This window comes from Eschrichtius robustus, chromosome 10, assembly GCF_028021215.1.
Source record: "Eschrichtius robustus isolate mEscRob2 chromosome 10, mEscRob2.pri, whole genome shotgun sequence".
Classification (NCBI taxonomy): domain Eukaryota; kingdom Metazoa; phylum Chordata; class Mammalia; order Artiodactyla; family Eschrichtiidae; genus Eschrichtius; species Eschrichtius robustus.
The window spans coordinates 13,478,473-13,491,081 of record NC_090833.1 but is presented as its reverse complement, the minus strand read 5'-3'; the positions used below and the strand labels follow the sequence as shown (position 1 = coordinate 13,491,081).

Sequence of the window (12,609 nt, the reverse complement as noted above, 5' to 3'; positions counted from 1 at the left end):
AGGAAGCTTAGAAATCTCCTTATCTACAAAACCAAGCTCATTAGGTACATGTTCCTTTTTCCACATAACTGAAGGGGGCAATGTTGTCATGCTTTCTGTCACTACATAACAAAGATCCCCCTTCCTACAGTTTCCAGTAATATCTTCCTCACTTCCTTTTGAGCTCTCACTGACAGCATCCTCAAAGTTCAGATTTCTACTAACAGTCCATTCGAAAAAATTTAGGCTCGCTCTATCATGAGTTGGAAAATCTTTCCAGGTTCCATTTATTGCCCAGTTCCAAAACTGCTCCCACAATTTTAGTATTTTTCATGGCATCACACCACTTTCAGGTATGGTATCTGTATTAGTTATCTATTGCTGTGTAACAAATTACCCCAAAACTTAATGTCTTAAAGCAGCACATCTTTATTATCTCACAGTTTCTGTGGTTCAAGAATCTGGGCATGGGGCTTCCCTGGTGGCACAGTGGTTAAGCATCCGCCTGCCAATGCAGGGGACACGGCTTCCAGCCCTGGTTCAGGAAGATCCCACATGCCACGGAGCAACTAAGCCCGTGTGCCACAAATACTGAGCCTGCGTGCCTGGAGCCTGTGCTCCGCAACAAGAGAAGCCACCGCAATGAGAAGCCCTCAGCAACTAGAGAAAGTCCACGCACAGCCATGGAAGATGCAACGCAGCCAATAAATAAATAAATAAATAAAATCTATTTTTTTTTTAAAAAAGAATCTGGGCATGGTTTAGCTGGACCTTCTACTTCTGGGTCTCTCACAAGGCTGCAGTCAAGGTGTTGGCTGGAGATAAGTTCTCATGTGAAAACTCAACTGGGGAAAGATCTGCTTCTAAACTCACTTACATGGTTGTTGGCAGAATTCAGTTCCTTGAGGGTTGTTGGACTGAGGGCCTCAGTTCCTTTTCTAGCTGTTGGCTGATGACTGCCCTCAGTTCCTTGCTATGAGGGCCTGTCCAACATTTCAACTTGCTTCATCAAAGACAGCAAGAAAGAGAGTCTGCTAGTAAGATGGAAATCACAATCTTATGTAACCTGATCATGAAAGGGACACCCCATCATCTTTGTTATATTCTATAGATTGGAAGGAAATCACTACATTCAGCTCACAATGCAGCTGGACAGGTGGGGGGGGGACTACACAAGGACATGAATACCAGGATATGGGGATCATTGGGGACCATCATAAGGTCTTCCTGCCACAGTCATCATCAATATTCCTTATAATTTTAGTGTTTTCAATAGCCAATAATCCTTATCTTTTATAGACTACTTACTAAGACTCAGTTTTTCTCCCAAAAAAGAGGATTAAACTAATAACTTATTTTGACTTTAGAACCTCTAGCTCTTATAACTATGCTATAATGCCTCACTAGTTTATGGAAACATAGTGGATATGACTACCTAAAGATTCTTATGAAGATGATTACTCCCTTTCCTGAACCACCATGCGTTTTAGCCATGTCTTCCTTATGAGTTTTTGGCACTTTTAAACTTGTAAAATAGATATTTATGATTAGTTTTATCTCCCTTGCTAGATTGTAGGCTGCTTGAGGGCACATTATATATTTTTGAAACATTTTTTCTATCCCTGACTGCATCTAATATACTTACCATGGAATTCAGTAGATATCTAATTTTTTAAAATAAAATTCTTGTAGCATTAAAAAAAAATGAACTCAATATCTTTATAACAATAAAAGTAAGATACATATTTCATAGAATGTCTTTAGTTCACTTAAATTCAGTCAGGCACTAGATAGACTGAATACTAATTGTGGAGATTAATCACAAGCAATATATATCCCAACACTAAAAAAACTGAGTAAATATTTGATGAGTGAGTTGATGAATATTTTTTCCCTTACACATGTCCCTTTGATTATTTGTGTGTATATCTATCTGTCTATCTGTCTCTCTGTCTATCTACCTATGTACCTATTTATCTATCCATCTATCTATTATTATTTTTTGAACTACAGTATGGATGTGTTTCTTCATGAAACATTCATTTTATGCCTTCAAAAGCATTTTTACATTGTTTATAATATATATATATATCTATATTTTATATATAATAACATCACTATGCATTAACATTAAATTAATAACCATTTATTCTTAATCCAGCATAGGTAGATTTAGATGTTTCAAAATTGGATGGAGAAAAACAATTTCTTTAGGAAGATTGCACATTTTTGTAAGTTTCTAAAACACTGAAAATTTTAATGAGTTTTATATTTGAGGAATTATTGTAGTGAACTTGTTAATCCACAAATCTAATAATAATACCATCAAACACTTTTTGACTGCCATGGTATCTTAACAGATTTAATTTGTGGAGGAGTTCTAAAACTTGGATCCCAGTTGTATTCTGGTGATAATAATTTAGTGGGTTTCTTAATAAAAATGTATTTGTTTAGGTGGTGTTCATATGTGCTGGTAAGTCTATTTTCGGTGTCTTGAATAGCTCCTTTCTGATATACTTTAAGGAGGTTTAAAACCTCCTGGACTGTGCCACCAAAAATTGCACTATGGTAATAGAAATCTTCCTCTTCAAAAGGGATGAAAGCTGCTCCTTTACATCTTCTCTCATAAGGGAAAGTTTTACCATTTTTAAAATACCACCATGCACTAAGTTGAGCTACAGATTTTCCCAGGGTTTCCACTCCAAAGTCATCCTTGAAGATCTGGTTTGCAGTCATAATGAAGAGAAAGTTGACTTCATGCTGGATGTGTGTTATGATGTAGTCAAGTAAGTTCTTCATGTATATGAAATGTAAGTCTTCCCATATATTTTCTTTGATCACCAAAAATACTTTAAATGTTCGAAGGGGACCTAACACTGTGGGAGGCAGCTTGGAGAAGCTATCCAGCAAGATGTAAAAGATAACATTGTAGCCAACGATAAAGTACTTATTAGCAGATTGGATGAACTCTTGCAAGTTCCGAGCTGAAAACCTGTGGAACATGAAAAACAAACAAACAAATACACAACAGAAAAGGCTTGTTTTGCTAAAAATCATCAGGAGGTTACCTGTCATTTAAACATGCTGTCTAACACGTGTCATTCTTGCTTAAGAACTATCAATAGGTAAGAGCAGAGCAGTTGGGTCTAGAACTTAACGGTAGTGGTTAGTGAAAGAGAATGTAGTGAGCTTGGGAGCCTGAGAAGAGCCATAGAGTTTGTTGCGAAAGCTAACTGGATACTAATGAAAAGATTCCCAAATAGTTTTAAGGACTCAGACACAGCTGAAGAAAATAATCACTAAAAATATTTATACAGTCAGCCAGATATAATGGTTAGAGTTAAATTTGAATAGCTCTTTGGATGTAGAAAGGCTCTGGGTGCTCATCCACATTTTTCCAAAATAAAAAAAGGATGACTATTAGTAGCACCTACTTTCTGGGAGCACATATTACAACCAAGCCTATGGTAATGTTCAGCCTTTTGTAATAGTTTTCCAGGACCTGTCTATTGTAAGTTCCTTCCCACATGACTGGAGCAAGCCAGTCAGTTGTTGTTATTACATCAGGACGTTTTCTGCTGAACAGACAAGAAACAAGTTAAGCAGCTACCACTTTATTATGACAGGAAAAGTTGTTGTCTAAGTGATAATAGCTAATGATTATCAAATACTTACTATGTTCCTGGCATGGTGATTAAGTGCTTTCCGTTACTCATTTAATCCTTGCAATGTCCTATAAGTACTATTATTATATATATATTTTAAAGTTATACAATTTTTATTTATTTATTTATGGCTGTGTTGGGTCTTCGTTTCTGTGCGAGGGCTTTCTCTAGTTGTGGCAAGCGGGGGCCACTCTTCATCGCGGTGCGCGGGCCTCTCACTATCGCGGCCTCTCTTGTTGCAGAGCACAGGCTCCAGACGCGCAGGCTCAGTAGTTGTGGCTCACGGGCCTAGTTGCTCCGCGGCATGTGGGATCTTCCCAGACCAGGGCTCGAACCCGTGTCCCCTGCATCGGCAGGCAGACTCTCAACCACTGCGCCACCAAGGAAACCCCTATAAGTACTATTATTATCCCTGTTTTTCATATGAGGAAATTTAGGTCACAGATTGGTTGAGTAAATTGCTTACTATCACACAGCTAATAAATGGCAGAGTCAGGGTTCAAGATCAGCCAGTTGGGCTTCAGAATCTATACTTCAGTCATTACGACATACTGCCTTTTGAGCCCAGGGATTATTTTATTTGAGCTCTGACTGGAGCTTAAACTGAAGTAGCCTGGTGTCTGAACATTTCTCTGATTGTTGCCTAAAGCAGGCAGCACCACTGTCTCCTTATATCTTCCTTTCTCCCCACCCCCCCCCCCCACTTCTCCTTTTCCTCTTTCTCCCTCCTCTTTTCCTAGAAGATCCAGAGTATCTCTTTTCACCTTCTCCTTAATGCTTTAGGCCCATCACTACAACCTGGAAGAAAACGTGATTAGTCCATAAAGGAAGAATGACATTAGATTTGCTTCTACTAATAACAAAATGACAGCAGAAGTAGCAGTATTCGTAATAGTAAATAGTTTGGCTGGAGGAAGGGCGTTAAACTATTAAAGTCAATCAAGACCTTCATTTTGGAAGGAATTGAATACAAAGTGAGAAGCCATTTTGCTATTAGTGATCGCAGGTTTTAATCACAAATCCAGACCCAGACAAGTGTAGGATTTGGCAACACTTAATAGTATATTAATAATAATATGATAACAAATTCTTCTAAAGTGACCCTTTTACTGTTTTAGCTTATACATTTATTTATTTTTTATACATTTATTTTTAAACCCTCTCTGTTCTTAGAATTAATAGTCATGCACTTCTATTGGACTGTAAGTCTCAAACTCTACCTTAAAACTGGCCAGATGTATCCTTGTCACAGTGATGATACTTAGACTTTAGGCATGCTACAGATGCAAATCAATATCTATTTAAGACAATGAAAGGGTTTGAAGATTATCTCTCTTTCCTCATTAGATCTGATTAAAGATTTGCTACCATAATGAAAGAAAAAGAGTCTCTGAGAGCAGAAAGCAATTAAAAACCTGTGTTTAGAAATTGTTTGATAAAACAGAAGAGGAAGAAGTAAGAGCAGAGACTTAGAGTCATTAGATTTATACTCTAGGTATGAAACTCTTCGCCTGGGAGGTAAATCTGACCAGAGGATATCCTCTGCAAAGGTGGCTTTCAGTAGTCAGGTCGACAAGATGATCTACCCTCTGGATGTTAGCAAGATGCCTTGCTTAGCCTCCCTTGTGGCTGGCTTAGCGTCTATATACAAAGAGGCCCCAGCTACTTGGACTCTGGTGGAGATGATGATGGGCTCAATGACATGAATATCTCCCAGTGATGAGTGCCCAACCTGCCAACAGCAGGGGCCAACTCTGAGCCCACTATATGACACCATTTTTCAGGGGCCAGCAGCCAACTGATGGCTGCTTGATTATATTAGATTCCATGATGAAAGGGACAGCAGCTTTCCCTCAGGGAAATGTTTCATGTTCAGGATAGGGATTGGCTTTCCCAGCTTACAAATCTGTCAGCTTTGTTGACTTGCAGATATCTTATTCATTGCCATTATAGCACACGTAACATTGCCTCCACTTAAGGTATACATCTCAGGGTGAAATGACATTTGGCTCAATTCCATGATGTTCTCTTGTCTGACTATGTACCTCACTCTCTAGAGGCAGCTGGCCTGGTAGAAAGTGGAATGGCCAGGGAAAGTCTCAATTTCAGTGATAGTTTGGAAATAATTCCCTGAAAGGTTGAGGTAGTATCCTATTGTATACCATTCATGTTTTGAATCAGTGAGCGATATGAGATACCATTCCTTCCAAAGCTAAAATACATGGTCCAAAAAGCAAGGTGGGTGTGGAGATGTTCCAGCTCATGATTGCATCTAATAACTCACTTACAGAATGTTTACTTGCCATTGTTGTAACCTTGGGTTCAGTGAGTTTAGATCTCCTAGATCCCAAGGGAGGAGTTCTTCCTCTAGGAAATAAGTCATGGTTCTATGAACCTGATAGCAGGTCACTTGGGGTTCTTCATGCTGCTTAGCTAAGAGGCAGAAAATGGCATTACTGCACTGGCTGGGGTGGCTGATCTTTATCACCAAGAGGATATTAAGATGTAGTTACACAATGATGGCAAGGAGGGCTGCATATAGATCCCAAGAGATTCTTTGGGGTGCCCAGTAGTACTCCCATTTCTAGTAATAATTGTCAATAGGAAATTGTGGCATCTCAATAAGTTGGTACCACTAAAGGACTCAGAATCTTCAGGAATGGAGGTTTGGGTCACCCTAACAGATAAGAACTCTGGCTGACCCAGGGGGTTAGCAGAGGATAAGGATAACATGGAGCAGTGATTATTAACTACGTCCTTTTATTACCAACATCCTGAACAGCTACAGAGGTGGGATCGTAGCCATGATTTATTATGTTAATTATATTTTTCCCTTTCTCTGCCACTTTATAAGAAGACCACTGGAGATGGCTGTTACAATTTAGGTTCCAGGTGGGAATATGGCTGAATTGCCATAACCTCACCTCTTGACAACACCTTGTAGCTGATGGGACTGTGTTTCTCCTGTTTGGGGAACATGAGCTTCTTCATCTAAGTGAAGGTTGAGAATTGATGCTAAGAGGCAAAAGGGGGGATTGTGCTAGTTATTTACCTTCTCCTGATTTATCCTTAGACCTTCTCTGCCCGGTGTTATGTCCTGGAAGCAGACTGGTCATCCAGTCCCCTGCTCTGTGGCTTCCAACTGGTTCTTCTAATGGGAGGCCCCAACACAAGATCAGAGGGCAGGAAGAGAGGTTACCTATTCTCCTCTCTTTCTTCCAGCTTTGTTGAGATCTTGGCAGTGGCTGTATCCATATACAACTGCAACTTCTATTGGGTGACTCTTTCGTGGTTTCAGGAATCCCTGGTCTCCAGGAACACCATTCCTTCCCTTGTCCCTTTAGGCTTAGGGTGGTCACAGCTTCCTGCTGTTGCAAGCCCCTGTGTGCCTCCATTTCCTTTGCTGTGCCCCAAATCTCTGCTAACAATCTCTTCATTAAAGTTTCTTCATGTCACTTGAGTTGCTTCTTTTATACCCTGATATATTCAGTATCTGAGAAGCTTAGACAACACCTCATGAGGCCTGAGCAGATAGTATTCAGCAGGACACAAAGTGACCTGCTCATGAAGTATATTGTTTACAATGAAAATTTCCAGAAACAAGACACACAGCTAAAATTCTGGTCTCATGGTACTATAGACTATCATAGGTGTAACATAGAAAGAAGCACAATGATGAGGGAGGGAAATAATATGTATGGCCTAAGATATTTACGTTCCTAGAAAAGAGAGAATAGGTATTAAAATGATTTTGATGCTAGAATGTGTCACTAAAATTTGATGAGATGTGAATCATGATAATAATATGGGAGGGAATAATTTGTTCAAAAAGTGTATCTGGAGAGAGAAGGTGGGGACTCTTTCTATAAGTCAAGGCTATATTGACCTATATCTAGTCCTAGGAAACTGAGTAAAAGTCTAAAAGGAGTAAGAATCAGAAGTGATATATTGGAAATAAATTTACTATAAATGGATAGAATCATGATAGAATATTACTAGAGAATTTCCACCTCTACTCCTGCTCTATCAGTATACAATTTCGCCACCTCCTGGCTGGATCACCATATTAGCAGCCTAGTTTGTGCTCTTTTCTTTTTTCCTCCATATTCACATAATTCTATAGATAATATGCATGTAATATACACATATACATAGATACACATATGTATCCAGGCTTTTAAAATCTTGTTTGCTTTACAATAATGAAATAATGCACATCTTTCTGCATCTTGTTTTTCTTACTCAATACAACCTTGTGAAAATCCTTCCAGGTTATCTGGACTAGTTCTTATTCATTTTTTAAAATGGCTGCATAATATTCCACAGTGTGGAGTTTAGCCACTTCCTTACAAATAGGTATTCATTTTATTTTTGGGATTTTTCTCACTATGAAAAATTATACAATAAACTTTCTTAATCTTATGTCTTTGTGTACTGTTGCTGTTATTTTTATCAGCTAGTCCTAGAAGTAGGATTCCTTTTACGTATGTTCATTTTTAATAGATGTTACCCAATTACTTTTTTTTTTTAAGTTTTAATTTTTTTTTTTTTTTTTTCTTTTGGCTGCACTGCATAGCTTGTGAGATCTTAGTTCTCTGACCAGGGATCGAACCCCGGCCCATGGCAGTGAAAGTGCTGAGTCTTAACCACTGACTGCCAGGGAATTCCTGGTCATTTCATTTTAAACTAAAATCCATGATGCTTAATAGTAAAGCACAAGCCCTCTAATGAAAGAATGCCTTCTACCACTATTATGTAATGGTATGTTATGTTATGAAAATGCTGTCATTTCGATTAGTCAAAAGGTTTCATGTATTTATTTAATCTACAAATATTGAGCCTCTGCTATGTCTAGGATTCTTTTCTAGGCACCTTCTATTGGGAGAGGCAGATAATAAATGAATAAACAAGCAAATAAGTAGTATACCAGATGTTGATGAATGCAACGGAGAAAAATAAAACTGGGTGAGGGAAAAAGGGAATGGGAGGGGCCATTTTATATGGGTGGTTGGAGAAGTCTTCACTGATAAAGTAACATTTGTGTGGAGTCTTGATGGAAGGGAGAGAATGAGCCATTTGACTATACAGAAGATGCATGGTTCATGCAGGAAAACAGAAGGTGCAGAGGCCCTGAGGTGAGAGCATGCTTGGTGTATCTGAGGAATATCAAGGAGGCCAGTACGATTGGAGTGGAATGAGGGAGACAAATGTTGAAGATGTTGGGCAGCTATTTTATCTATAATTTTTTTTCACCTTTTAAACTCTTTGAACTCTCTGGAAAGGCATCTTAAAAGAGCATTAGTTCTTAATGTTCATAGCAGCAAAAACCTAGAAACAGTTCAAGTGCCCTTTAATGAAGCAGTAGATGAACAAACTGTGGTATATTTCCACAGTCAATTATTATGCAGCCATCAAAATGAATGTCAGTGATATGCAATTTGGAGATGAATTTTAGCAATCTAATATTAAGGGAAAAAATAAACCCCTGAAGATTACATACATCATGATATCCTCTTTATAAAGTTACTGATATAAACAACTGAAATTTTAAAATAGACTTTTCCAGAATACACATGGAGGATATAAGTTTATACTTTAAAAAATACTGTATGCTAACACATATATATGGAATCTAAAAAAAAAAAAAAAAAAGGTCATGAAGAACCTAGGGGCAGGACGGGAATAAAGATGCAGACCTACTAGAGAATGGACTTGAGGACACGGGGAGGGGGAAGGGTAAGCTGGGACGAAGGGAGAGGGCGGCATGGACATATATACACTACCAAATGTAAAATAGATAGCTAGTGGGAAGCAGCCGCATAGCACAGGGAGATCAGCTCGGTGCTTTGTGACCACCTAGAGGGGTGGGATAGGGAGGGTTGGAGGGAGGGAGACGCAAGAGGGAAGAGAAATGGGAACATATTGTATATGTATAACTGATTCACTTTGTTATAAAGCAGAAACTAACACACCACTGTAGAACAATTATACTCCAATAAAGATGTTTAAAAACAATAATAAATAAATAAATAAATAAATAAATAAATAAATAAATAAATAAATAAATAAATAAAAATAAAAAAGAAAGCAAGGGGATGATGAACCAGGATTCAGGACTGTGGTTATTTCAGGGACTAGGGCAAGGAAACAGAGTGGGGGTATTGAAAAGAACACAAAGCTAGATGTTGACGTTATAGAAGGTTGTAATTTTTGCTTCATTAAAAATAAGCAAGAAAGCACACAAATAAATAAAATAAGTGGATTTTGCATGAACTAATGATGAGAGTAAGTCATGAAGCAAGGATTATTATTCATCTAATTCTCTGCACCTGCAGTCCATTAAAAAATATAAATATAAAAAAGAATTCTGATAAGATGAAATACAAATAAATAGTAAACATAGAGGATGCTCAAATTAAATAATAATTACAGAAATACAAATTGAATTGAGATATTTCAACTAAGTTTTTCAAGTAATAAAATGTTTGATACTACTAGAATAAAATGTAGATATATAAAACAAAAATTATTAACGTTTATCCTCTGTAGATTAGAAAATAAATAGTATAATTGTTAAAGGGCAATTTAGCAGCCTGAAGCAATATTTAAAATGTTCACAACCTCTTAAACCAATGATGCCATAATGGGAATTTATATTACAGATAAATTCACGCAGCAGTTTACAAAACATATGTGTAAGGCTCTTTGTTGAAATATTACTTACAGTAGCCCCCAAACTGCAAACAATACAAAACCAACAGTGAATGGCTAAAACTTAAATTATGGTATACAGCCATTATAAAGAATGAAATTCTCCCCCGAATGTTAATGCCAAAATCAAGAGGAGTCATTAATGGCATTTTTCAGGCTGTTACTAAAGAGATTTTTTCTTTCTCCTAATAAAACCAGGAATGTTAAACCAGAAAACATCTTTCTCATTATGACCCTTAATTGCCTAATTCTTGATAAATAGGTCCTCGGATTGTATATAAAAGCCTTAAAAGTAAAAATTCCAAGTCCTGGAAACCTCCCAGGTTAGCTAAAATTTGATGATGAAAAAAAAATCTTCCCCATTCAAATAGAGTTATATTATTATTATTATTACTTTATGAGCAGAAGTTTTGGTTCTTGCTTAGGATTAAACCAGTCTGAGAGCTGAGGTTCTCCTGCTTCTTGATCCCTGGGTACAAAATGAAAATCATGTTAAGAGTAATCTGCTCATTCAACAAATATATGTTGCACCCCTATAATATGACAGGCACTATTTGGTGCTGGTTCTATAACTATGAACATTTAGATAGTCTCCTGTCCTCAGGAAGCTGATAGATGAGCAGGAAAGATGATATTAAATAGATAATTACAGTACAGAGTGATAAGTGCTAATAGGGAAAACAGCATATAAATGGGGCATCCAACCTAAATTTGGGGTTAAGGGAAACCACTTGGAGAAGAAATAGAAACTGAGTCTGGAACAATAAGGGCTACATTAGGGTGAAGAGGTTATGATCAAGGGCAGGAAGGCAAGGGACAGTATGGTTTCTTTTGCGGGGGGTGATATATTTTAAAAATTAACAGAGCCAGAAAATAATGTATATTCATAGACAATACAGATTTAATTTATCAAACATTAGTAGCTTATTATGTGATAAATACTCTTATGTATTGAAATAAAGGGGTTGGAGTAGGGGTCCAGATATTCACCTTTGATTTCCACTTAAAGATAGGATGCACCTAAGGTTTTGTTGTACTTTTAAGTTAATTACATAATTGACAAGGTTATGAGGGAACTTCCCTTTCATAAACTGGGGATTTTTGTAAAATAAGAATAACTTTAAGTGACTTGTGCTTCCAGAAAAATGGAATAGTCCTAATTTTTCCTATTCCTACCCCTAAGTACAGCTACAATCCCTGGACATTATATATAGAGCAAACAAAAGAAGACTCTGAAAGCAAAGAAGCCAGTTCATGTAGGCACCTCAGAACTCATGGATCGACATGGCAGTGAGTTCCTTGGGTTTTCTGCCACATGTATCCCAGATTGAGTGCAAGAGAAGCCAGCAACCCAGAAATGCCAATGGGTATAGACACAAAAAGAACCCTGAGAAAAACCTGCTCTTTACAACTAAAGGACGAGGAAAAGGGCAGCCTACAAGGCAGAAAACTTTTAGGCACTACTCACTCTACTCCAGCCCAATACCACAGAAGAGCTGTGACCCCATATCCATCCCTCCAGCAAAGACCAAGTGGAGAACTGAAACTTCCACCCTCACCAGCCTGTAATGAGGCTCCCCCGACCCTCCTCACTGGTGTGGAGTTGGAGGAGGTGAGCGGGGGTTAGAACCTTCACCACTGCTCAGCAGCTGTGGCCATCTCCCCGTGGTCAGTGTCAGTGGAGACCATGTGGGGAGCCTAAACTCTCATCCCCACTCATTAGTAACAAGGGGCCCCTCCCCACTAAGTTCCAATAGAGGCAGAGTTGAGAACCTGAAATTTCACCTCTCAGCTGACAGTAACAGGGAGGTGCCAACCCATTTTCCAGCTGGAGCAGTATCAGAGGATGCCTGTGAAAACGCAAGATTTAAATAAGATCCAGAGTCTCCTAATACCCAAAATAGCCAGGTTTCAATAAATAATCACTCATCATTCCAAGAATCAGGAAGACCTCAACTTGAATGAGAAAGGACGATATGCAGATGCCTTGATAACACAGATATTAGTTTTTTTTTTGTTTTGTTTTGTTTTTAATTTTTCTTTTTAAAATTTATTTATTTATTTATTTATTTATTTGTGGCTGTGTTGGGTCTTCGTTTCTGTGCGAGGGCTTTCTCTAGTTGCGGCAGGCGGGGGCCGCTCTTCATCGCGGTGCGCGGGCCTCTCACTATCGCGGCCTCTCTTGTTGCGGAGCACGGGCTCCAGACGCGCAGGCTCAGTAATTGTGGCTCACGGGCCCAGCTGCTCCGCGGCA

The 12,609-nt window shown here is 38.3% G+C and overlaps 1 protein-coding gene across 1 annotated transcript; it reads right to left on the bottom strand.

The window, feature by feature from the left end:
* Window positions 1-2,304: 2,304 nt before the first annotated feature.
* LOC137770906 (N-acetyllactosaminide alpha-1,3-galactosyltransferase-like 1) lies at window positions 2,305-12,044 on the bottom strand. Its single transcript, XM_068553965.1, has 4 exons — window positions 11,992-12,044; window positions 10,777-10,824; window positions 3,414-3,554; window positions 2,305-2,971 (listed from the first exon to the last, which is right to left on the bottom strand). Exons 1-4 carry the CDS (start codon window positions 12,042-12,044, stop codon window positions 2,305-2,307), a joined length of 909 nt encoding a protein of 302 aa, XP_068410066.1.
* Window positions 12,045-12,609: the final 565 nt, after the last annotated feature.